This window comes from Desmodus rotundus, chromosome 5 (assembly GCF_022682495.2).
Source record: "Desmodus rotundus isolate HL8 chromosome 5, HLdesRot8A.1, whole genome shotgun sequence".
Classification (NCBI taxonomy): domain Eukaryota; kingdom Metazoa; phylum Chordata; class Mammalia; order Chiroptera; family Phyllostomidae; genus Desmodus; species Desmodus rotundus.
Window position 1 is genome coordinate 71,285,003 of NC_071391.1, and position 24,523 is coordinate 71,309,525.

The following is a 24,523-nucleotide window of genomic DNA, read 5'->3' on the forward strand; positions in this document are numbered from 1 at the left end:
TAAGGGAGTCCATGACAGAGGACCTTACTGAACCTCAGGGAATACCCAGAGTGCCCAGCCACACTTGACGTTAATGGGCCTCTTATAAAGAAGTGTTTCTGCTGGAGGGTCACTGAATTGTAAAGGACAGCGCATGAGATGATAGGCTGTAATCGCAGCGCTGTCAGTTGTTAAGCAGCCATCTCAGTTTCCAGCAATAATACTTATCTCACTGGATCGTTGGGAGAAGCAACACAGGTAAAGCATGAGACAGAACAAGCACATTGCCTGGGATGCAGTGGATGCTCGTGAATGCTCCTTTCTCCCCCACACAGCAAGCTTGAATGTCTCTTTTGACTGTCCTGGGAGGAAAGTGAGCCTCCTGCTGCCATGGCCCCTGCAGACAGAAGGAAGGTCCCTCCTCCTATTTCTAGAGCAGTAGTTATGAGACAGTGGGACATGTAAGGAGAAAGTAGCAAGAAGGAAATATTCCTGGGACTCAGGTTTTCCATGGAAACAGTTAACACAGGGGGCTGATGTCTCGTGTCCACTCTTACCATTGCACCGCTATATCCTAAGTTAAACGGGGTTTTGGGGGTTAGCCTAGGAACCCAACCCCTAACTTTAATATTCATATATATAACATATAAAATTAGATACATGTTATAATGTATAATCCTAAATGTATGTTATTTATATAAGCAAATAATATATGTTCAAGGTAAAGGAAAAAATATTGAGTACAGATAGTTATAAACTGAAAAATGAAAGTTGTCTTTCTCCTCCTCTCCCAGTCTCCATCCCCAAACTGAAACACTGTCCACAGCTTCTTATATGTCCAAATGCGTACATGAATTTTTTAAAAAGTTGGACATCATATTATAGATTCCAAATTAGATAATACATTTCTAAATGAAAAATTGGTCCAACATCAATCATAAGGTAGGGTGTGACTATTTTCTATTTAGTAGGGCAAAAAAGTGTATAAAACACCATAGAATAAACGTCTTATCAACTACTAGAAAACAGTAAAATGTGTAAAAAAAAATTAGGCATTTAAAGGGTAATGCTTCAGTTACGTGGAAAACTCAGAACCCTCAATCCTCAGCAAATGAAGTATGGTCATATAGCAATATTGGATATAATCCCAGAATTCTAGGATCAAAAGTATTCTTAGTTTTATTTCTAGAGCTAAGAGCCCACCCCAGATGCTTTTTGGGGTGGAAAAGGCCTGCTTAGCACAAGGTCCATTACCGACGTCCTGCTTAGTGTGCAGGGGCCGCACTGCGGGCCAGGACCCTGGCCCACAGAAGTCTGGGAGGCCATCATCCCCTGGCCGGCCTCTGCTGCAAAGGCGGCAGGCACTGCTTAACTGCAGGCTCTGCTTGGAGGAAAGACTGCAGACAGGGCCCCTATTGCTGTGGCCTTTCTGAGCTGCTGTGACTCCTGGGTCCTCAGGGGCTACACAGCTCCTTGGTCAGTAGAAAAGAGGAGGAGATGAGACTCACACGGACATAGTTTTCTCCTCCAAGAGATGGTGAAGGGATAAATTCTACATGGGGAGAAGGGTTTTGGGGTTTTTTTTTATCAGCTAAGGTGTATCATCAGTACCCTTTACAAATGCCATAGCAACAAATTGGAATGGAAGCCAGAGGCCACTAGAATCTGTACACAACCTCCCAACCCCAGCCCCCATGAAAGACTGAAAGAAGTGGGCTAAGCCCTCCCTCTGCCTTCCTCTGGTCCCTGGCATTGCCCTTTGCTCCCTGGCATCTTCTCTGCAGGAAGCCTGTGTCCTGGAGGTCCTCCCTAGTAAACGGCAGAACAAGTGGAGAAGCAATTCTCCCTCTCCCCCCTCCCCACTCTCCAGAGAGTGTGAGCAGGGCTGATGTGGAGGGAAGAGAGGGCCCTGGCTCCCTGAGCGCAGCCAGACTCCCTTCTGTTACCCTATCTCCTATCTGTGTCCTCTTAGGACAAAGCAACAGAGGACACCAAGGACAAATGTATGTCCACCCATAAGGTTTCATCCAGAAGGAATTTGTACTTAATTGGTCACAGCATTAGCTCCAGTGCTCAGTTGGCCAAAAGGACACTTCTCCTTCTTTTAGGGTTTAATATTCTTGTCTTTTAGCACAACTCCACATTTTTATAATACTTGATGAAAACGAGAAAAAACATAGTTGCTTGATTTCCCTTAAAAGAAAAATAATTGCTTTAAGTGCTTGATAACTTCCAGAAGAAAGAAACAGTCTCTATAGGAAGAACAGGTGACTATATCTAACCTGAAAAAAAAAATCATTCTCTTTAGCAGAAACAATACAGGCCAAGAGATGATATGACATTAAGTCCGACAGGAAGACAAAATTCATTTTGGTGAAATTTGCTAAATGTGTTTTCTAGAAAATTCAAATAACTTTACAGTAGATGCTATTAACAAAAACAAGGTGTTTTATGAAGTATATAAACAAATTGAATCTATCCAGCCCCTCAGGATTCCTGTTACCAACTATGGAATAAAGATGAAGATTTAAAAGATTCCTCACTCAACATCATATCAAAGGAAATAAACTCTGGCTGAGCCAAGAAGCTTCTGGAAGGTGTGTGTGGACATGAATCATAATAAAGAACCATTCCAAAAATACACACTGAAGAAGGTCCCTGCAGAGGGAAATCATACACTGCCAACTCACGCTCAGATCGACCGAGTGAAATCAAACAAAATAACCCATGTTAAGATTAAGCGAAAAAGCATTTGCAGCAATTGAAATCTATGGCTAAGCCATTAAAAAAGAAAGAAAGAAAGAAATCCCCAGGATGAATGTGTGTTTCCATGAGATGCTGAGACCACCCTGATCTCACATTTTGCATTCCATCATCCTGGACAGAGGCCTGGCAGGGAACTGCTTCTTTTGGGGACTGCAAATAGAGTCTTCTTGGCTGCACAGGGGCCTCTATTCTTTCATGTTAAAATGGCTTTTCAAAGAAGCTAAGGTCTTAGCAGTCAGCATAGTACAGGTGCTGGAGGGAGAAGCAGAGGCCTGGGTTCCAGCCCGAATTCTGCCACTAATATTCCATAAGTCTCCAAAGCTGCCTGGACCCTGATCTGCTCTGTAAAGTGAACAGGCCTCTATGAAACTTGTTTAAAACAAATGCCAGTTGAAGATCATGGATAGCAGATTGCACTGTATTAGTCCTTTTACCATACCTTATGCAAAAGAATTAGACAAAAAAGATCGACATCACAGAAAGGCAGAGATGCCAAGTAGTGCTGCTCTTCGAAACTGACGGAGAACGGAAATGGACAGAGCATAGCTCTGGAGTATGAAGACCTGTGTTTGTGGGCTCGGCTGGCTTTTGCTGGATGAGCCTGAGTTAGTTATCTTGCCATATTCCAAGACTCAGTTTCCTTGTCTGCAAAATGGAGATAACAACTACTTGACAAGATTTCAATGAGGATTTGAATAACATGAAATAATATCCATGCAGCGCTTGGCACACACACTGCTGTCAGAAAAAGTTCCTTCCTTCCTTCCTTCCTGATGTGTTACAACTCTCCCTGACCTTAAGAGGCACCAGAAGGGAAATCTGCTACATCCTGGTTTTAAAACCATAATGGGAACAGCACCATTGACTTTCCAGATGCACCTGGCCCCTACTGCCAGGGTATGTTTCCCAGATTTCCTGCCTCTCCCCTAATGAGGAGCTTAAGCAGGTACAGTCCCCTGGGAAGTGTGTATGACAGCAGGATCCCAAAGAGCTGAGTGAGCACATCTGTAATAGGAAAAGGGCGCCGTAGATTCACTGAGAAGGGCTGTGGAGGCCTCCCCATCTGCACCAGTCCCCACACTTGAGATGTGGCAGCCAGCCAATTGAAGCAGCAGCCCCATCAGCTTGTGATGCAACAGTGAGAAACGGGGACCGGGCCCAACCCTTCTGTTTTGTGTGTCAGGGACTGTGTGTGGTTTCACTTGGAAAAGAAGTTTGCAAAACCACTGGCCCAAGTCCTTGAGGGTATTTTATGAATGTAGGAAGCAGGAGTGGTAGAGGGACTTTCCTTCCAGAAAATTCGTATCACCCCAAACCTCCTGGACTCTCCCCATGTACTTTCCTGGAGGCTGTCCCACCTTCATGGCGGCCTGAGATGCTCTGAGGATAATACAAAAGCAGATGTTGTGTGGATTTGGTCCAGCTCAAGGCCCGTGACTCACCAGGATAACTGAGCCTTCCTGGCAGAGAGCACCATTCTCGAAGGAATCTATGAAGCCAAGGAAAAACCCCAAGGCCTGGACACTTTCAGGACTTTCCCTGAAACTTCTAGAAATGTCAACCCCATTAGCCCACATTGGGCCTCAGAGATGGAGGAGCTAGTACAAGCCCGTGGTGGGAGAGATGGGGCAGGGGTGTGGGTGTGGAGGAAAGATACTCAGAAGCAGGAAGGTCAAGGCCTTGGCGATACATCAGGTGAGGTGGCCCACCTAAGGAGGGTCTTGGATGATAATTGCCGCTGCACATTTATTTTCCAGCCCTGCTCAGAGCTAGTTCCCTTCTCTACTGTGACAATAAAATAACCAGCAACAAACATCTGTAACTGGACCACCAGAGCCTGAAATTGAGAAGGCAGAGTAGAGTATTAGTGGGTGGGTTGAGGGGCAACAGCCTACAGTGACTTGGCATTTGGCAGATCTAGGTTTAAATCTCCACTCTGCCGTTTACCAGCTGAATGACCTGGCACAAGTTTCTCAGCCTCCTCTGGCTCAGTTTCTTCATTCATAAAATGAAAATGAAGTTGTGAAAATGAGTTGAGATTGTCTATATCTATAGCAAAAAAAGGTGTAGCATAATGTCTGGTATAATGTATCTACCCAATAAATGATTACAATTTTTTTTTTGTAATTTGTCCAGTTCTGACTTAGGTCTGGCACAGTGGGGCTTCCACTTTGTTTCTGAGTGTAGATAATCTTATTCCACTTCAACTTTTCACCAGGTTCCCATTTGGGCACTCTGCCTCTGAGCCATTTCTCCGAACCCCAGCCCATGCCTCTGAGAAACACCCTAACACCAGCTGCCCATGAGGATTTTCAAATTTCATCCACACCGATTGCTTGTTATGGTGCTTCACCCATATACGGCGATACTACCTACTCATCCTTGGACACCTCCATCATCACAGACTGATTGTCTCAACAGGGGCCAGATATCCTGGAGTCTGTGGCCCACAAGAGCTAAGCTCCCCATCAAACCAAGGAGCTCGTTGCTTACCTGAGAGCAGTGCCTCCCCATTACGCAATCTAGGCACAGGCCTGGTTCCCCTTCTTAGGAGGCTGCCGTGCCCGGAAGATTGTAGATACATGACATGGTGAGCTCACGGAGGGACCTGGCAGTCCTGGGAGCTAGTCACAAGAAGCAGTTTCTAGCCACCCCTTGTTCTAGTGATCCCTAAGGCTTCTTTGAGTTCTAAAATTCTATGATGGATGATTCTATTGCCAGCTCACAAAAGCACTGCCAGACAAACCACACCTCCTTCCTTTCTGTCCTCTGCCTTCCAGCTTTGGTGAACAAGCCTGCGGTCATTGAATGAAATGCTATAATGTGCTGAAAGTAAGGAGAAGTGATGAGGTGGGGCCAGAAGCGGTTGTGCAACCATTGGAGTTGCCACAGTGGAAAAATAGTGAAAGCAGAGGTATGCAGAGGATGTGCTGCTACCACTAATTCATCTGTTCATCCATTTATTCATTCATCGAGCCACTAGTCATCAAATATACATCAAGTATTTGACAAGCTACCTGTGAAGGAGAATAAAATCAGACATCTGTCTCAAGAAGCTCACATGCTGTCCAGAATAGAGACAATCACAATGCAGTGTGGTAAGCACTGTGACAAGGAACTTTGCAAGTTTTGTGGCAACACTGGAGACATGTATTCAGACGAGGATGGGGTGAGTAGGTGGCAGAAGCAGGAAGAGATACCAGAACAGATGACTTAAGCCGAAGCTTCAAAGATGAGTAGGAGCTGGCCAAATAGAAGGCAAACAGTAACGGCTCCCTTTGCAAAGGCTTACACAAGTGTGAGAACTTGAAATACATAAGGATTCATAGGTGCATTGATACTATTTTGAGAAAGGGATTTGTTTTTAGTGATGAGCAATAGGAGGTGAGTCTAGTGAGGCAGGCAGAGGTCAGATCAGGGAGGGCTATGTGTTTGAGTGGAGGAGGTTCCACTTTATTCCATGGGCTGGTTGGAGACACTGGCTTAAGAAACTCTTAAAATCATGGCTGGGTGGTAGTGTGACAGGGCACAGGAGTGGACAGCTGTTGGTTTTTGGCTGGACTGAATCCAAGCTTCTTCTCACAGAGTATCAGGGGATCACCCATTGCGTACAACCGTCTTGGTTAGAAGATGTATGCGGGTGCAGTGCAGAAGCTTAGTAAGTGCTCATTGCTCTGTAAGTTACCCTATTTTAGAAACGAGGCACAACAGAAAGAGTGCGCTGGTGATCTCTATGTCTACCTCACCCTCTCTCTTATATTCCCAGTGCTTAGCACATGGTAGATACTCAGTACTATTGAGTGAATGAATAAGCAAACAAATGGAAGGCATATCCTAACTAAAAACATCATGTGACAGTGTGGACTTCGGTGGGCTTTGCTCTCCCCACCCATAGACTGGCTCCTACCATCAAAGCAGATTTCCATTAATCTAGGTGAGGGGGAGGGGCAGAGGAGGGGAAGGTTGAACTCTTAGACCTGACAGAGGACCACAGCTTTGTGTCAGGATGATGGTTCTTACACTTATGCTCCACTCCAGGACAGTAACAACATCCCTATTATTCAATGTTAAATTGCATTAATCAGATGCTAGGACAAAGAAAAAGAATGGAGGTGAACTGACCTACTCTGTTTATATTGGTTGCATTATCCTCAGCCTTAATCCTTGCAAGGCTGGGGAGAAGAGAAGAGAGGAGAGGAGAGGAGGGGAAGGAAGAGACAAGTAGGAACATAATACCTGGCACATATTAGGAGTTCATAGATATGTGACTAACTTCCCACCCAGCTAGGGCTCAGCTAATGATAGCTTGCTTTACTCATGGGCCTTATCACAACCCTGCAAGGTGAGCACTCTTACTCTTACGTTTGAGCTGAGGACACAATAGATTTTTCTCAAGGCCACATGGCTTGTAAGTAGGATCTGAACTCAGGTCTGCCTGACTCCAAAGCCCAGGCCCTCTCCTCACTATTGGCTCTTTTTGACATGACAAATGGCACTGGACACCTACAACTCAGTATGGCTGGGTTGACACTATGAGGGCAGGAGGTGAAGGATAGCATACATGTTAGGGACATCGAAAGCAGCCATACCCGCTCTGGTGTTGGCAAAATGATGAATTCCAGCATGAGACAGCCAGGTTCCTTCCTCCAAAGGCCATGTTTCACTGAGGTCCATGTTCAGCAAGTCTCTTGTATGTGCCGTTCTCACATCAAATGAAATCTCCTAAAATAAATAATGAGCACAAAAGAAATGGAGATAAATTACTGCTGATGCTCTCTTGGGAAGGGGAGGCTTTCTTAAAGGAAAGTAGCTGGTTTCTAGTTTATTGTGTTTCTTTAACATGCAAACATTGTTGTCAAGGTTTGGTCATGGCCTGAGTGTACGATCTTCCAGTGAGGCTGCTCAAGTCCAGGAACCATGGTTTCTCTCCATCAGTTAACTAATGTTTATTGTTAACTGAGCAACTATTACATGCCAGGCTTTTAGCAAGGAACTTACTGTTTAGTTCTGCATCTTTTGTAGACTTTTAGAATTTTAGGATTGGATACAGTGTGTTCTCAATTTTGTAAAAATAAGTAGGTATATACTATATATACCTGGAAAAAATTTGAACTAAAAAGTTGGAAGTAGCTACCATTGTATTGGAAATATGAGTGATTTTTATTGTCTTTGTAATTTCCTACATTTTCCACAATAAACATGCATTCTTTTTTATAGTCTGAAAATATCTTTAATTAATATTATTTTAAAGAAAAATTTCAGGGCCAAGAAGGACCATAGAGACTAATTTTGCATTTCCTCTTGAAAACTATTATAAAAAGTCACAGGTCACGAGGGCCCTTGGCTCTCCTAAAAATGACACATCACTGGCTGCCCCCAAGAAGTCCAGCCTGGAGAATGTCTACCTATAAACTACATTTGGGAAGATCACAGCTCAGGGCCAAACTTTGCCCATATTGCAAAGAGATCTTCACAATACTCTGCAGGTAGCAGGTCATTAAATGGATGTGGCTAAATAATTGAACATGACTGATTGACCTAATCAGCGAATGCAGCACGTAGAACATCACATGGCAGAAATCCTGTTGGCTTAATTACGATGGGCAGCCATCATCATTTGTTGTAATCAGAGCACCTGGCTTGACTCCGTCTCCAGAATGTGGTTCAAAGTCGCCCTCCAGACTCTTGCACAGCCGGCCAGCTGCAGACCTGGCAGTCTGATGTGTTGCTTTTTGGCCGTCGGCCTAGAGAACTGTAGTACTCTTGGGAGTTACAACAAACAACCAGAAGTCTCTAGTATAATATCAGGAGGTACCAAAGATTTCACTGTACTTTATTGGGTACTGGCTCACTAGGGATTTGTGTTCAATCCAAATACTCAAAATTTTAGAAGGGAATCCTAGTTCAGAGTGGATATCGCACAATACCATGGTGAAAACGTTGGACTTTTCAATAAATCCAGATTTTAGTCTTGACTCTGGCACTAACTGGGTGACTTTGGGAAAACCACTTATTCTCTAGACTTAATTTCCTTAATTTTAAAGGAAGAAATTAGGACTAGATGTTGTCAAAGGCCTGTTTAATCTTTTAAGACTTGCAGCCTATAATAAAATGTTTCTACATTCAAAGGCAACCTTTTCACCCACATCAAGAAATATACATTATTTTTCTATTAACACACTACTCAGTGGTAAGATGTGGCTGACTGAGGCTAGAGATGGTCTACCATTGGAAGAGAACATGTTCTCTATGCAAAAATGAAAACATTTTCTGCACATGGATTTCCATGTCTAGAATGGAAATCCAATCTTGGGCCATAATCACACTGGTCTCATCATTTAATCAAATGAACCAACTATTAACATCTTGCATATTCACTAACCATGAAATAACATTAACAAAAACACTATACCCTTAAAAAGCAACACTTATTTAAAATAGACCTCACTTAAAACCATTTCATTAATCCCTGCAGTATCCTTGAGAAGTGAAATTCTAAGAGCTTTGTTTGACAAAAACAGAGCTGTACTGACGAAGTGGAGAGTAGTTTTCAAAGTAAATTTTCCATCCTTCTTGGCCCAGGGGCCTAGGCACCTAGTGGTCCTAGGAAACAGATTTGCAAGATGGCATCCCCTAGCTCTGTGCGGTCAGGCTCTCACATCCATGCATTTTATTTTATTAATCTTAACTACACAGGTTCACATTGAGTGTTGTATTAACTTCACTCATGGAGTGAACAACCCACAAATACAACCCGCAAACCCTGCTGATTTCTCTGATGCCTGAATTTCACACCTAAGTTTGGGAAAGACAAGCATAAAGTGTGAAATGAAATTGCAGCAAACACAAGTCTTTCCAGGATAACTTTGATCAATCGCATCTGTTACTGGATCTCTAGCACTATCAATCGCTTCGCTCACAGGGAGCCCCAGAGTTGCCCATGAAACTCTGGAGCCTGGGAAATATTTTCCAGGCCACTGGCCAATGTAAAACAAGGTGTCTGGGGTTTTCTATAGTGTGTTTAAATTGTTAAGTCAAAATCTCTCAATAACTAAGTCCATGAAGAAGGTGTGGAAGAGAAAAAATTAATGCAACCATAGGAATAGGAAGTGAGGAAATACCTTACTCTGAAGCAGCACGTGGCAGCTCCAGCTATGCAGGTAGGGTAAGGTGGGGCGGCGTGAGCACAAAAGCCGATAGAAAACTTCCAGTTGTAATTCTGACTTTGAGAAGCACTTTTTTGAAGAGATGTCTGTACTCCCACGTTCATTGCAGCATTATTCCCAGTAGCCAGCATATGGAGATAATAACCTAAGTGTCTTGTTAACAGGTGAGTGGCTAAGATGTTACATTTACAAACACACACGTGTGCAATGGAATATTGTTCATGCACGAGAAAGAAGGAAATCCTGCTATTTGGGACAACATAGATGGACCTGGAGGACATTATGCTAAGTGAAATCAGCTATATGGAAAGAGGGAAATACTACATGGTATCACTTATACATGGTCTCTAAAGAGAAAGAAATAAAACTCATAGAAACAGAGAGTAGAAAAGTGGTTACCAGGGGTAGGGATGTAGGGGAAATAGGGAGAGGGTGGTAAAAGTGTGCAAATGTTTGGCTATAAAATAAATACATACTGAAGAGCTAGTGTATAATATGGTGACTATAGTTGATTACATTGTATTATATAACTGAAATTTCTTAAGAGAGTAGAGCTTAAATGTTTTTACAAAAAGAATATAAATAAGTGAAGTGATGGATGTGTCAAGTAGATGGGAGGAAGCATCTCCCAATGCAGACATATATCAAATCATCATGATGTACACTTTAAATATCTTAAAATACTATTGGTCAAATTTAACTCAATAAAGCAGAAAAACAAAATAAAGAGCAGAAAGTGGGGGACAAAGAGGGAGAGAGAAGAACTAAAACACCTGCATAGTTGGACACTGGGATCTATGGAGTACTGGAATGTTATGAATACATATTGACATTTAATAAATATTGGCTGACTGGATGGGTGGATAAATGATTATAACCAGTGGATAAGGACCTTAGTCAGATATTAGATACCATTGAGTTACCAAAAGAGTCCTGTCTACTCTGAGAGAGTGATGTGAACTCATTTGGGTCAGTGAACTTAAGGAAGTTTAGCTCCATGGCTCTCTGATGATGAAAACTTAAACTAATACATCTTCCTCTCTTTTCAGAGTGCCTCTAGAGCGAACCATCCACTGGGCTGCCTGAGCCAGAAACTGGCCATCCTTGTTTGCTTGATTACAACTCACATCCAATCAATTACCACGTGTTGTCTGTTCTAACTTTAAAATGTTTCGAGAATGCATCGTCTTCTTTCTGTTTGCATTGCCTCAGCCTTAGTTCAGCCACCATCATCTCTTGCTAAGATCCTACAAAGACTTCAGTCTTTGTAGCTTTGGTCTCCTTTTCTTTCAACTCATTCTCCACACCTTGCTGTAGTAATATTTTTAAAGCACAAATATGTTCACATCACTTCTTGGTTAAAATATTCCAATGATTCATCGTTTCCAGGAGACAGTCTGGACCACTGAACATGGCATCTAAAGTCCAACAATAGCGAAGTGTTTGCAATCCTTGAGTAAGTTCCCCCATTTGGTCTTTTGTATATTCAGCAATTCCTGGGGCTCTGGCAAGATTGTTCTTCCTGCCTCATGGTGCTAACTACAATTTACCATTCACATCTCTCCTCTTAGATTTGGTCACGTGTTCCCCAGACTTCCCTGTGCTTACCCCATTACAGCATGTATCACATTATACTGCAATTGTCTGTGAATATATGTCTAGAGTTTAGTCCATAGTTTATGTACTTGAGAGCAGAGATCCTACTTATTTACATCCCTAGCATTTATACAGTAGTTGTCACAAGGTAAGCACTCATTGTATATTTATTGAATAAATGAATATAGGAGCATATCTCCGTTTAACGTGTCCATTTGGAAAGTATTCTTTTTGCAACTCCACCCTCCTTCTCTACTTCTTTGGAAATTTCTCCACCTAAAACTGCACCTTATCTGCCTCTGCTTCCTGACCTCATTCTGACCTTCTCAGCCAGTCTAACTTGCTGAGATTCGCCCACCTATGCTCCCACTTCAGATTGCACACCTGCTCCTCTGCCCAGAATGCCACTAGGACCTCCTCATACACCTGCCTCCCTCCCAAAGCTTGGGATGCAACAACACAGCAGACACCTGCCAACCAAATGCAGCTGAGTTCCCCCTCAACCTCTAACCAACACCTCCAGGGGCATTTCTGACAGAGGGGGCTTGATTTAGGAACACAAATGCAGACAAAGTGTGGCTACGCTTTGATTCTGCCTCAACTGCCATGATATAGCTCCATCTGTAGAGGAGGAATTAATTACCGAGGAAAGGCATGTTTGCGGAGTCGAAAGGCGTATGCCAACATTCAGGTATGCAAGCAACCGCGCGTTCTAAAACTATGAACGCCTCACCGCAAGCAAGTCCATTTCCTGATAACTTATATTATAAATTGAGATATACATAAATGTAGAGAGATATACAAAATGAATTTACTCATTTATTTGATAAATATTTACTTAGTGTCTCCTACCTACTAGTCACTGTCCTAAGTGCTTGGGATATAAAAGGATAAATATTGCTCCTCCTTCAAGGAGTTTTCAGCCTTGCATGGGAGACACATATCTGGATATAACATTACAGAACAATGTAGTAAGTGCAGGCATGAAACATACAGAAGGTAAAGCAAGGACATGCACATAATAGAATCTGGAAGTTGGATGGGTGCTTAGGGCCTTTAGTCCAACCCTTGAATTATGCATGACTCCCCTACATACCCAGCCAGCCTACACTTAAATATTGATAGTACAGCGAGAAGGAGCTCACCTTCTCCACGGGCAGCCTATTGTATTTGTGAACACTTGTGTCAAGCAATTCATTTTTAAATTCTCAACAAAATATGGATATTCACCAACAATTTTCAGTGGTGCTGAACTGTTCTAGGACATCCTGCCCCTTGTTCTGTTCTTCAAAGGCTGCTTGAAGGTGGGTGACCCCTCCATCAATATTGAGATTTGACCCCAGTTCTGATGCTCTCCAAGCCTTCCAGATATGGACTTTCTGCTGTAAGTCAGGGATCAGAAGGAACGTTCCATCTTGATGAACACAGGGTGTAAATATATCTTGCCACACCCAGAAAACAAACCAAACGTCTAAATTGAAGCATAAGAGAGAAGAGGTCACATGATGGGATCTTCCTTCTCAAATGAGAATTTCTAGCTAAAATCTACATTATCTAGGCTCTAGGTGTCTTGGTCCATTTGGAATGCTATAGCACAGTACCATAGATTGGGTGGCTTATAAACAACAGAAACTTATTTCTCACAATTCTTGAGGCTGGAAAGTCCAAGATTAGGGTGCTATCACAGTCAAGTTCTGGCCAGAACTCTCTTTGGATTGTAGACTACTGGCTTCTCCTTGCATCCTCACATCAAAGAAGGAGAGTCAGAGAGTTCTCCAGGGTCCCTTTTATAAAGGCACTAATCCCATTCATGAGCCACCCTCCTCTCAAGACCTAATTACCTGCCAAAGGCTCCACCTCCTACTACCATCACAGTACGAGTTAGGAGTTCAACTTCCAGATTTTGAGGAGACACACACATTCAGTCCATTGTACTAGGTGTAGCCTGGTATGAGCTAACAGAAAAACCCAATCATCAGTGACCTAGCAGACCACAGTAGAACTCAGGGCAGTCTCTCCTTGGACTGCCTCAAGGGTTTGGCTCTGATAAATTTCAATTTCTAAACTTGGAAGGCTCTTTTCCTTCCAGCTCCAAATAGTCCAAACATGTCACAGTATATGTCTGGGTCTTAATATTCAAGTGATAAAATTCAGCGGCACTTACAATACGAAACTCTTAAGCTTGGCTGGAAGAGAAGAGTAGAACACTCTAAGTATCCACTTTGAAAAAAACACCTCCTTAAGTAAATAAAAGGACACAAAATGCCAGAGCTGTAGAGTCTTTTTCTGTCTGAAATGGCTGATGTTTAGAAAGTTGACATGCTTATTCTGGGTTTCTTATTTATTTTGAAGAATTCTTAGCAACGTTGTAGAATTGGAACATTTGAGTAACTTGAAGACCATTATTTGAAATTCACTTATCCAACTGGCAGAGTACATGTGAAGCTACTGTGGGATTTATTGATGTTAATATTTCCAGTATTCCAGTAAATAATTTATACTACTACCCTCTAAAAAGTTGTGGCAATAGCATATTTTTAGGAAACCTAGTGAAGTTATAAAATTATGAGGTTCTTTGCAGAATTCTCAGTAATGTAGGCTTTTCATTCCCAAGTTAATCCATTGAGACCAAGCTCAGATCCACCATGAAACTTTTCCAGGCAGAGTTTCCTTCCCCTGTTGTGCTTCTCAGAGCTTTCTATATTCCATTCAGACACTTCTTTCACATTGGATAGTAATGTTCTCTTTACAAAGTGATTGTCTTGTCCACTAGAAGGTGGTTTCCTCAGGACAAAGTCATATCTTATTCACCCTTTTCTTTCCACACAGTGCCTGGGAGACTTGGGATCAGACGATGCTTGTTGAATGAATGAAACTGACATTCCTATGGCTGAGAAACTCAACTGAGTTTGTATCTGCAAACTCTTCATATAACTCAGGGTTAAATCAACAATTATAACCAAAGGCTTGTCACCATATTCTGCCATCCAAGCAGCACAATGCCCAAGTATACATGGATGAGAAAGGAAAAAAGATTAGTAAATATATATTTTAAAAAAACTAGGTTCTTACCTGGTATGGGATCATTTCTTAACTTAGTAACCACGAACAAATCACTTCATCTCTCTGAAGCTCAGCTTTTCTAGTGTGTGAAATAGGGCTCACAAAGTCCTTTATTCCATCATTAACAGAGTGTTGTGAGTATCAAATGTCAACTGGAGAATCTTCAAAACAGTGCAAAATGCGTAGCACTGTTGTCACTCAGCAAATTTACTTATAGATATCGCTTGGCGACACAGCATGTGGGAGGCAGTGTAAATGTAGTGGGTAAGAGCAAGGACTTTGGGGACAGAACTAGGTTTAAATCCCAGGTCCACCATTTCCTAGCGGTGATCTGTGAGCAAGGTATATAATGTTTCTGAGCCTACCTGTAACAAGGGATCATAGGATACGCTTTTGTGGGATTGATATAAGGATTAAATGCAAAAATCTACTATAGACCCTGGCCAGTAATAAAATTCAATAAATGGCAATAGCAGTTGTTTTTATTATCATCATTATTAACTCTTAAAGTACATACAGCCCTGGAAGTGACAGTCCCATCAGCAAACGTCATCCCATGGGGAAACAGGACGAAATGTGACGAGGCATTAGGAAACAGCCATTTTTCCCCAAAGGACGGCTGCTGGCTCAAACACATTTCCCTGGGAAACAACCTATGAAGAGTGGGTAAGATTGAAGCATGAAAAATTTGCTCAAATTTTTGCTCAAAATAGGAAGGAAGAGGGAAAACTAGGCAGGAAAGAGTGGCAGAGGCAAAGAGGCAGTGAAAAGTTGTGTGAGGACTTGCTGAGGCAGAGCCATAAACAAGGCTGCCAGGGTGGGGGATGTTGGGAAACCACAGGAGAGGATTAAGTGGTTCTATTTGAGAAAAGGAATTGGGCTGCAGCCTATGAGGCAAAGATACAAAGAGCCAAAATAAGATAAACTGCCACAGCTCTAATTATGAGCCAAGAATAGGCTATTGACAGGGCCCCCCCAGCACAGGGCTGGTGTTCACACACAGACCTTTACAGCTCCACCTGTGTGAGGGGAATATCAGAGTCACCGTGCAACCCAGCTGTCCATTGGAAAGATAATATGGGCCCCATGAATAATTGTAAATTTTTCTAAATTAATAAAAGGTAATACAGGTGAATTTTAATAGATTAAAAGTAATTTTAATAATATATTTTATTTAATCTACTATATCCAAAATAGTATTTTGACATTTAATCAACCTACAATAAAAATCAGTAATGAGAATGTTAGATTTTTTTCATACCAATGCTTTATTGATTGATTGATTGATTTTAAAGAGAAAGGAAGAGAAAGAGAGAGAGAAAGAGAAACATCAATTTGTTGTTCCATTTATCAATGCATTCATTGGTTGCTTCTTGCATGTGCCCTCACCCGAGATGGAACCTGCAGCCTTGGTGTATGGGGATGATGCTCTAAGCAACTGAGCTAACCAGCCAGGGCCACACCAATGTTTTAAAACCCAGTGTGTACTTTCACTCACAGCACTTGTAATTTTGTAGGAGCCATACCTCCAGTTCTCAATAACCACTTGGTGCAGAACCAATCCCAAGGGAAAATGAAGTCCATTCTCCTGACCTCCTGGGCTGTTAACACTCTTTAAAAGCCCGAATTCATAGAGCCAGAAAAGACCTCTGGAGATGTTTAACATGCAAGGGACATCTATACATTCCTGACAGGTTTTCGTTTAGCATCTTTGCGTGAATTTAGTCAGTTTCATACCCCATTGCAAACTATCCTCCATTGTAACACTCACAGAGGGCTGACTCAGTGGCTGGCTGGACAGTTTAATCATGGTGGACGTAGTGTCCACTCTCCCATTCTAAGGGAGACTGCCTCCTACAATCCCAAGGCAGTTTGTTGCACCCACTTCTCCCCACCACCTCTCTGGCCCTGCTGACCAAGAGTAGGCATGTGGCTCTGCGAACGATTGCATCCATTCATGTAATCACTTGGTGTGGAAAATCCCACCCATTCAGAGACAGACCATGAGGACCAGGCAATCAGAGCCTCTGTCAGGAATATAGAGGCCAAGTCAGTCTGTGGATGGGGAGAAGCGACTGAAGAAGACACACAGAACAGAAACAGCAATAATTATATGGGTTTCCAGTCAACCCTCAGGCTTCTGCTGGTTCTGCTTCAATCTGTTTTCCAGATCAGCCTTCTGAAAGCCACTCGATTTTAATAAAGCACTTCTCCAGATGAGAGAATTGTAAAAGGCTCCAGTGGGAAGGTGTCTAAATAATCCTGGCTCCTGGAGCTCTGTTGGAACCTTCCAATGCCAGCCACATTTCTGGGTTCCTGAGGAACAGATTTTTTCCTGTTTCTGGTTTTCCATGAGATTCCTGTGTGCTTATGGTCATGACTAGTTTACAAGAACCCCTTATGTTCTGAGGGAGCCTGTGCCGTTCAGCAAAAAGGCCTGCCACAGAGATGGAAGCTTGAGCACACGTTTTGAGGGAAGGTCTTCACCCCCCCCACCTCTGGATTTGGTTTGCACTCAGTCTCATGCCCACACTGCGCCTGACAGGAAAATGATGGATTACTTTGGGTTGCATTCCTAAAAAATTACTCTCAAAAGACCTCATCACAGTGGCCCTCTGGGGACTCTTTTAAGCTTCACATCGTCTGTAACAGTGGTTCTCAACTGTGACTGCACGTTAGAGCTTCCTGAGGTACATTTAAAACCTGCGGGTGCCCAGGCCTTCTCCCAGACATCTGGAATTAGAGTCTCTGAGGGCAGGGCCCTGGCCATCTGCATTTCTTAAGAGCTCCCCAAGTAAATCGAATGTGTAGCCACAATTGAAATTGAGAAACATTGATACCCAGAATATGCCCTTGTTACAGCCTTGGGCTTCTAGCAGAAAATTTATATACTATTTTTTTAATTACAAAAGAATTGCATATTTGTTTTTTAAAGCATACATACAAAATAGAGAGTGATCCACAGTAAAAAGTCTCACTCCTCAGTATACATATGTGTGTATATATACACATATATATACATATATATTTGCATAAGTATAGACAATTTTGGAAGGGTACACAAGAAACTACAATAGTTTCGTACCTGTAGGGAATGAGGCTGTCGGGGGTTCTATCGATGAATATTTATTAATCAAAACGTTTTATTAATCTAAATGCTTCAAAACATTGATTAATATCAAGAGATGGTGATTTTTGAAGAAATGGGTTTTCACACACTTTGGTAGAAAAATAAATTGACATAACTTTTAAAGTGGTAATTTGGCATATTCCCTAATATGTCCTTTGATCCATCAGTTTCACTTCTAAGTCTCTATTATACAGAAAACAACACATTTTGCTCTCAAGAACTCTGCTATCCTTTGTCTCGGCTGTACCAAAGTGATGGCATGTGTAAATGGGCAAACCTGACATTTCTGGACCACCCTGGGCTCAAGCTTCCAAAAAAGCCACCCAACTTTAATTTTCCCTTAAATAGAATTTTAAAAATAATAATAGTTAATATGTATTGATCACTAAACTACTCAACTACCTGCTACACAGTAGAAGGTAAGAAGAAGACTTATAAGAAATTGGAAAACATGGTCTTAGTTCTTATTATTTAACATATAGGGGAAATAGTGCACATGTATGCCTTTTAAGCATTTGGAAATATGTTTGGGAGACAAACAAGAGAAATATGGCTGTAGAATAAATATTCAGAATATAGATATTTCGTTGAATTAAGTGCTTATTGAACATGTGTTGGGCACCTATAGTGTGATCAGTTGGAGCTCTGGCCCTGCTGGGAGCCTGTGGCTTTGGAATGGGTGACAACAGCGTCGCCCGTGAGACACCGACGCTAGCACTGCTCCTACTGGCAACTGCTGTGTATTCAGCACGGTGTACAATATTAGGCGCTATGCTTAGCACTCCGCAAATATCATCTCGGTTAACCTCCATGAGAACTTTGTGAGATGGCATTGTTATCCAGATTTTAAAGTTGAAGCAAGTGAGGAGAGAGATGTCTAGATACCCTCCAAGGTCAGCCAACTAGAAAATGTCAGAATCCAGATTGGCACCCAGTCATCTGATTTCTAAATTCATGCCCTAACCACTAATCCACGTGTCTTCCCTAAAGCTTGTTTCAGATCCTCCTCTTTGCTGCCCTTTCACAGAGGTCTCAGTTGCTTCCCACCACACCTCAGGGCTCTGGACACTTAGGTGACTTCTTATTCTTTCTGCTCTGTCTGCTTTCCCTAACACATTCCATGTGGAAGACGGAGCAGGGTGAAAAGAGCAGGCGAGGGAGATCTTCCTGCAAAGCTTTGGGTGAATAGTTAGTGGGTAGGTGATGGAGGTGGATGGTGAGAAAAAAGCATGAGAGAGAGTGTGTGTCTGTGTGTAAGAGATTTTGTTTTCACTGATTTAGTCATAAGGATAAAACAAATTAGTATAATAATCGAATCTCTTTCTCAGGCTTTTAAAATTAAAACATTTTCTTCCTTAGTGATTTAAGGCCTGAGAATATACAAAAACAAAGGACTCCCTACTCCTCCACACCCTCTGGGATTCTGATCTAGACTTGCCTCTGAGTAAACAAGACTACCACTTCATTCCAATAATCTATTGTTGCGTAACTACCTCCAAACAGATAACACACGTTGTTATCTCTCAGGGTTCTGTGGGCTGAATGGGCTGACTGGGCTGACTGAGCAGTTCCCACTCAGAGCCTCTCATACAGCTGAAGTCAGTGGCTGGGCCTGGAGTCCTCTGAAGGCTTCTTCCCTGGAGCCTAAATGTGAATGGTTGAAAATTCTGGGGCAGGTTGGGCTTGTCTGTGTGGAGCCTCTCCACCTAGCTATCCTGGGGTTTCTCACAGCCTGGTGGTCTCAGAGGAATTAGTAGTCATGCCCTGGGACTGGCTTGTTCCAACATGTAGGAGCTGATTCTGTGTACTTCTTTCCACCTCTGCATTCAGTGCTGTTGCTTTGCAGCTTGAAATCGGTCATGGTGCAAGGGAGTATTTTCACCATGAAAATGGGCAAACATTGCAAATCAAGGCTTTTTCCTTTCCCGCCAGAGAACCAGGTTGCCATGAGTTTACATGGTGCTTGGCTTCCCCTAGAGTGAGTGGGCCAAGAAGCCCAAGAGAAAGACGCACAGCTTCTTAGAACCTAGCCATGGGTGTCACTTTCTTCTTATTCATTGGGCAAACAAGTTCCTAAAGCTAGCCCCAATTCCAGAGGAAGAGAACTACCGTCCATGTCCCAAGGAAGAGTAGCAAAGAAATTGTATAATAGAGGACATGGTACAGAGTAGGTACTCAATAAATACTTGGTAAATGAGTGAATGAGTAAAATCACTAAAACACTAATCTGTATCCTTACATCACTCTAAAAGTATAAAGCTTTCAGGGAGGTTTTATTTCAACATCAGAGAGGTTAATGAATTTTAAGTCCTCAAAAATCCTAAATCTAAAAATTGCTTGATATAGATCTATTTGCACTCTGTCTGCGGGTATTCACAGGTCTGTTTATCCAAGTCCTCCCTGCTTATGTACTCAGCTGGCACTGTACACGTGACCACTGCAGAATTCCCGTTCTATACGTGCTTTTATACTCTTTAGGTTTGCTTTACTTCTCTGAGTAAACTGCAAATTCCTTAAGAGAGTTCTCACATTTTGGGCTGGCCAAAAAGTTCATTTAGATTTTCCTGAACGATGGCTCTAGTAGTGCTTGCTTGTTTTTAACTTTATTTGAAACAATTTTGCTAGATTGTATTGTGCAGCTGTCATATCAGTGTGCATTTAAAAAAAAAGCTTACCAAAATTGGTGAATTTTTGTATAACCATTTTAATATTTAAGATAGAAGAAAATATTTAACATTTTTGGTGTATTATGTTCTATTATTTCAAGAAAGGTAAAAATGCAACTGAAATGCAAAAAAGAAATAAACACTTGTGCAGTATATGGAGAAGGTGCCGTGACTGATCAGCTGTGTCAAAAGTGGTTTGCAGAGTTTCTTGGTACTGTTGACATTTTGGCCAAATAATCCTTTGCTGTGGGGCTGTCTTGTGTATTGGAAGATGTTTTGCAGCACCCTGGCCTCTACCCACTAGAAGCCAATAGCAGGAGATAGCAGACATACTCAAAATATCCAAATCAATAAAGTTATTGGTGAAAATGAAAAAATGTCTTTTATTTTACAAAAAGAACTAAATGGACTTTTTAGTCACCCCAGTATTTCTTTGCCACTCCTTCTTCCTACCATGTCAGAAACAGATAATCACACACACACATACACAGAGGTACTTACGAGATAAACAACGGTTAGAGAGCATAAGCCTTAAAAGGGAAGGAAAGAAGGAAAGGAACTAAAAATTCTTAATTGCTGTGTTTCAGAGCCTTCCCTACATGTTCTCATTTAACTCTTACATTCACTGAGTGAAGTAGGCATTATTATTTCCACTTCACAGTTTAGGAAAATGTGTCTCAAGAAGGTTCCACTGCCTTGTCAAGGCCACACTAGGAGTGGAGGAACTGGGATTCAAATGTAGACCCGGATGGCTCCAAGGCCTGAGCTTTATACATTCTTCAGGCCACCTTCCCACGGCAACACAGCCCCCTGCCATCTTCCCCTATTCTCTCTGCTTCTGTCCTTCAAGTATCTACAAGAATCATAACAATGCTGATGCTTCTAAATCCCAGAGAGTGTTTCAAGTTCTGCTCTTATAAAATAAATGTCCTTTAAAAGCTTGGGAAGAAGGTTAAAATATATTAGGAAGGGAGTGAGCCTGGGAGCAGGAAGGTCAGTTATTGAAATAACTAAGGCAAAGAGCGTTGGTGGGTTGGACCACGGTGGTGGTGGTGGAATGGAGAGGCATGAAAAGTTCTGAATAATATTAAAAAGACAGAATCACCAGACTAGTGAATGACTGGATTGTGCAGGTGCCGATCGATCATTGTAGAATCATCTGGCTGTACCAGGAAGGCAAGACTAAAGAGAGGGAGACTGAATGGGCAGTTTCATGAGCCTGGAAGAAGACGATACGTGCTTATTGGATGAGGAAACTAGCCATGGAAGTGAGAGAAGGGACGGATTTGAGAGATAATATGGAGGCAGAATCTGCTGGATGTGTTGCCAGACTAGATGTGGGAATGTGAGGACAAAAGAGGGGTAAGAGTAAAGCCCAGAAATCTGTTATGGACAGCCGGATGCTTTTCACTGAGCTAGGAACACAGGAGGGGAAGCAGATTTCAGGTAAGGATGAATTCTGGTGAACCAAGTTTGAGGTGAACATGCCAGTGGGTGCTGGCAGACAGCATACAATTGTATTTATAACAAAACAAGCATCTCTTATCTAATGAGGTTCTTGCACCCTTCAGAGGTTATGGATGAATGAACTGGATACTATGTGTAGTAGGGTTCTGTGTCTAGTAATAAAAGGATTTTGCAGGTCTCAGTGTTTTCACTTCACAGTGGTTAAACTCTGTCCAAAAGCCATTTATCACCCTGCAGGCACCTCCGTCATAACCAGGATGTCTTTATTGAGCCTTCCAAAGCTAATAAGACATGTACGATTCAATCAGCAACACTGACTCATATAACCCACTGAAAGTGGCGCAAGGAAAGTTTAGTGGTTCCGAGGACCACATGTCTACCTGCACACAAACATACATGCACCTCCCCCCACCCCCAAAACTCATGCTTATTTTCTTGGCGCTTAGGACAGGCACAAAGACATGTTTGCACACTTCTGCCCCACACAGCAGGACAGCCATTGTTTACACAAGGCGCCTGCCTGCACGTCTGGACAGGAAGCTGGGGCCCCTTTGTCTCCTGCTATACTCAGGCAGGGGAAGCAATTACGCCAGTGAATGAGCAAATAAAGGCTCTCAGGATGCTGCTTTTCTGCACATCAACTTTTGTCATGAGACCCTATAAGGTTCTACCTGAAACACAAAGCCAATCTTTAGGAAGGCAGATGGGGCAAGAGAGTCTCAACCCAAAGGGAACCACCTGTACGTGCTTCACTGGTGTGCTTGTTACGCTACTCTTAGAACAGGCACTGAAACCAAGGTCAGATTAGGTTTCCCGGCCCAGCGTGAGAATCTGCCACTTTCTCGCCCAGCTGAGTGAGGCTCTGCTCTGTCAGCCCAGGGCCTGTCGGCCCAACAGGTGGATACCAGATGCCTGGGAACCAACCGACCTCCTCATGGCATCGAGTGTCCCTTGACCTGACTCCAGCTTTACCCAGAGATGCCCTAAAAAGTTCCCCTCAAATCAAGCTTTCCTGGATGAAAACCCACAAAATAAGAGCTTCCTTACCTGAGAGAAGGTCCTCGTGACCGGCAGTAGAAAAAACTCCAAGTTCTTATAGAAGCGACAGGGACTCACAGGAAAAATCTGTTGATTTTAAAAGAAGAAAGGTGACTTCATGCTGGGTGCTGTGGGGTTGAAGAGAGCAACGAGTGCTCCCTGGCTGAGCCAACTCTGCCTCATCAGTGATGACTCCATCCAAATTATGCAGCCGCTGCCCAGACATGCTCAGCCTCCAGGAGGTAAATCTCTGGAATCTGACTAGCCCAGTTTTCAAAGAGCTGCGGAAAGTCCTGAAACACCAATCACCTTAATCAGCACCAGGGAGAGAAAAACTGTGCATTATTTCCCCGAGTCATATCATTTTCTCCCAAGAATCCAACTGTCCAGAAAACAGCTTCTAGGGAAAGACAGGTACCGTATTTTTCGGACTATAAGACGTACCTAGGTTTTAGAGGAGGAAAATAGGAAAAAAAGCCCCACTCCACTGCCGCCCCTTCCCCCACCCCCGCAATGAGCCAGGTGAGCTACATTTGGACTATAAGACACACCCCCATTTACTCCCAGATTTGGGGGGGTGCATCTTATAATCTGAAAGATATGGTACTTAAATTCCTGAGAGGTAAAAATTCTTCAGGAAGGAAGGTAGAGAAGAAGCAAAGATATTTCATGAGTGGCATTAAGAAACTGGAAATTATCAGCTTGCTAAGAAGTTTTCCGAGCTGGTGGATTTGTAAGCGTACAAAGGTGACAAACAGGCGGCAGCCTGTACTTTGCAGAGGGGGAGGTATCCAGTTAAGCAAAGGGGATGAGTCACTTTGTGGAAAGGAAGTGTGGTCGCCTTTCTAGTGAAGACAACCAATTTTTATTTTGTTTAAAAATATGATACCACTCAACCAAATTAAGGTTATTTGTAACATTAATATATCAGATAAATACATGCTCACATTGCACCAAGAAGATTTGGGGAAAGAGGTGTTTAAGGAATTTTCTCTTTTGTGTATTAAAGGTGAGGCTGGAACAATCAACTTTGTAACATGGGATTCAAGGTCAGGGCAAGCCATCCAGGAGGCCAGGCACTTCTTCATGCCGTGTGCTTGGGCTGCGCTTTGGGCAGGACCTTTGGCTGTGGTGCCAGAGCAAGGAATGGTAATGGTGTGACCTCTGTTGGACGTGGGGCAGAGGGTTGAACTTAGCAGCCCAGTGCCCGTCCCTTGCACCTCTACTTCAGGAGACTATAGGGGACTTTGGGTAAGTAGGCATGTGTTCAATTTCTTGCTGAGCCATTTTGAGGCTTTGGGATCTTCTTGTGACAAGCTTCATTGCAGTGAAAGTAATATAAGGAAATATCTCTTTCTGTGTAGATGAGGTATTCAGGTCGAACATTAGAAGGGGTTTTGCAGTAAGAGATATAAAAACTGTCAACAGGGCATGTAAAAGGACTTTCAAGTCTTCTGGTCAGGGTGTAAATAAGGAGAGAAGTAGAAGGGGGTGGAGTTTCATCAATGGTTAGATCAATAAAAAGGCAGGAGCCATTTTTATTCGCTTCCTTATAGTCTTGTCAAAGCCCAGTACAGAGAGTAACACACAGTAGGTGCTCCGTAGGTAGAGAGTAAATAGTGGCAGACAGCCCCCTTCCAGTTCCAGATTTC

General features: G+C 42.7%; 1 protein-coding gene across 2 annotated transcripts in view; it reads right to left on the reverse strand.

The window, feature by feature from the left end:
• AMOTL1 (angiomotin like 1) overlaps positions 1–24,523 on the reverse strand; it is a 147,470-nt gene that overhangs the window by 118,160 nt on the left and 4,787 nt on the right. For both annotated transcript variants that reach the window (XM_053923911.2, XM_024574650.4), the window contains 2 exons: positions 22,881–22,958; positions 7,335–7,467 (listed from right to left, as the gene is read on the reverse strand). In XM_053923911.2, coding sequence (XP_053779886.1) covers positions 7,335–7,419 — 85 coding nt within the window. In that variant the 5' untranslated portion in view covers positions 7,420–7,467; positions 22,881–22,958. The remainder of the gene's footprint in view (positions 1–7,334; positions 7,468–22,880; positions 22,959–24,523) is intronic.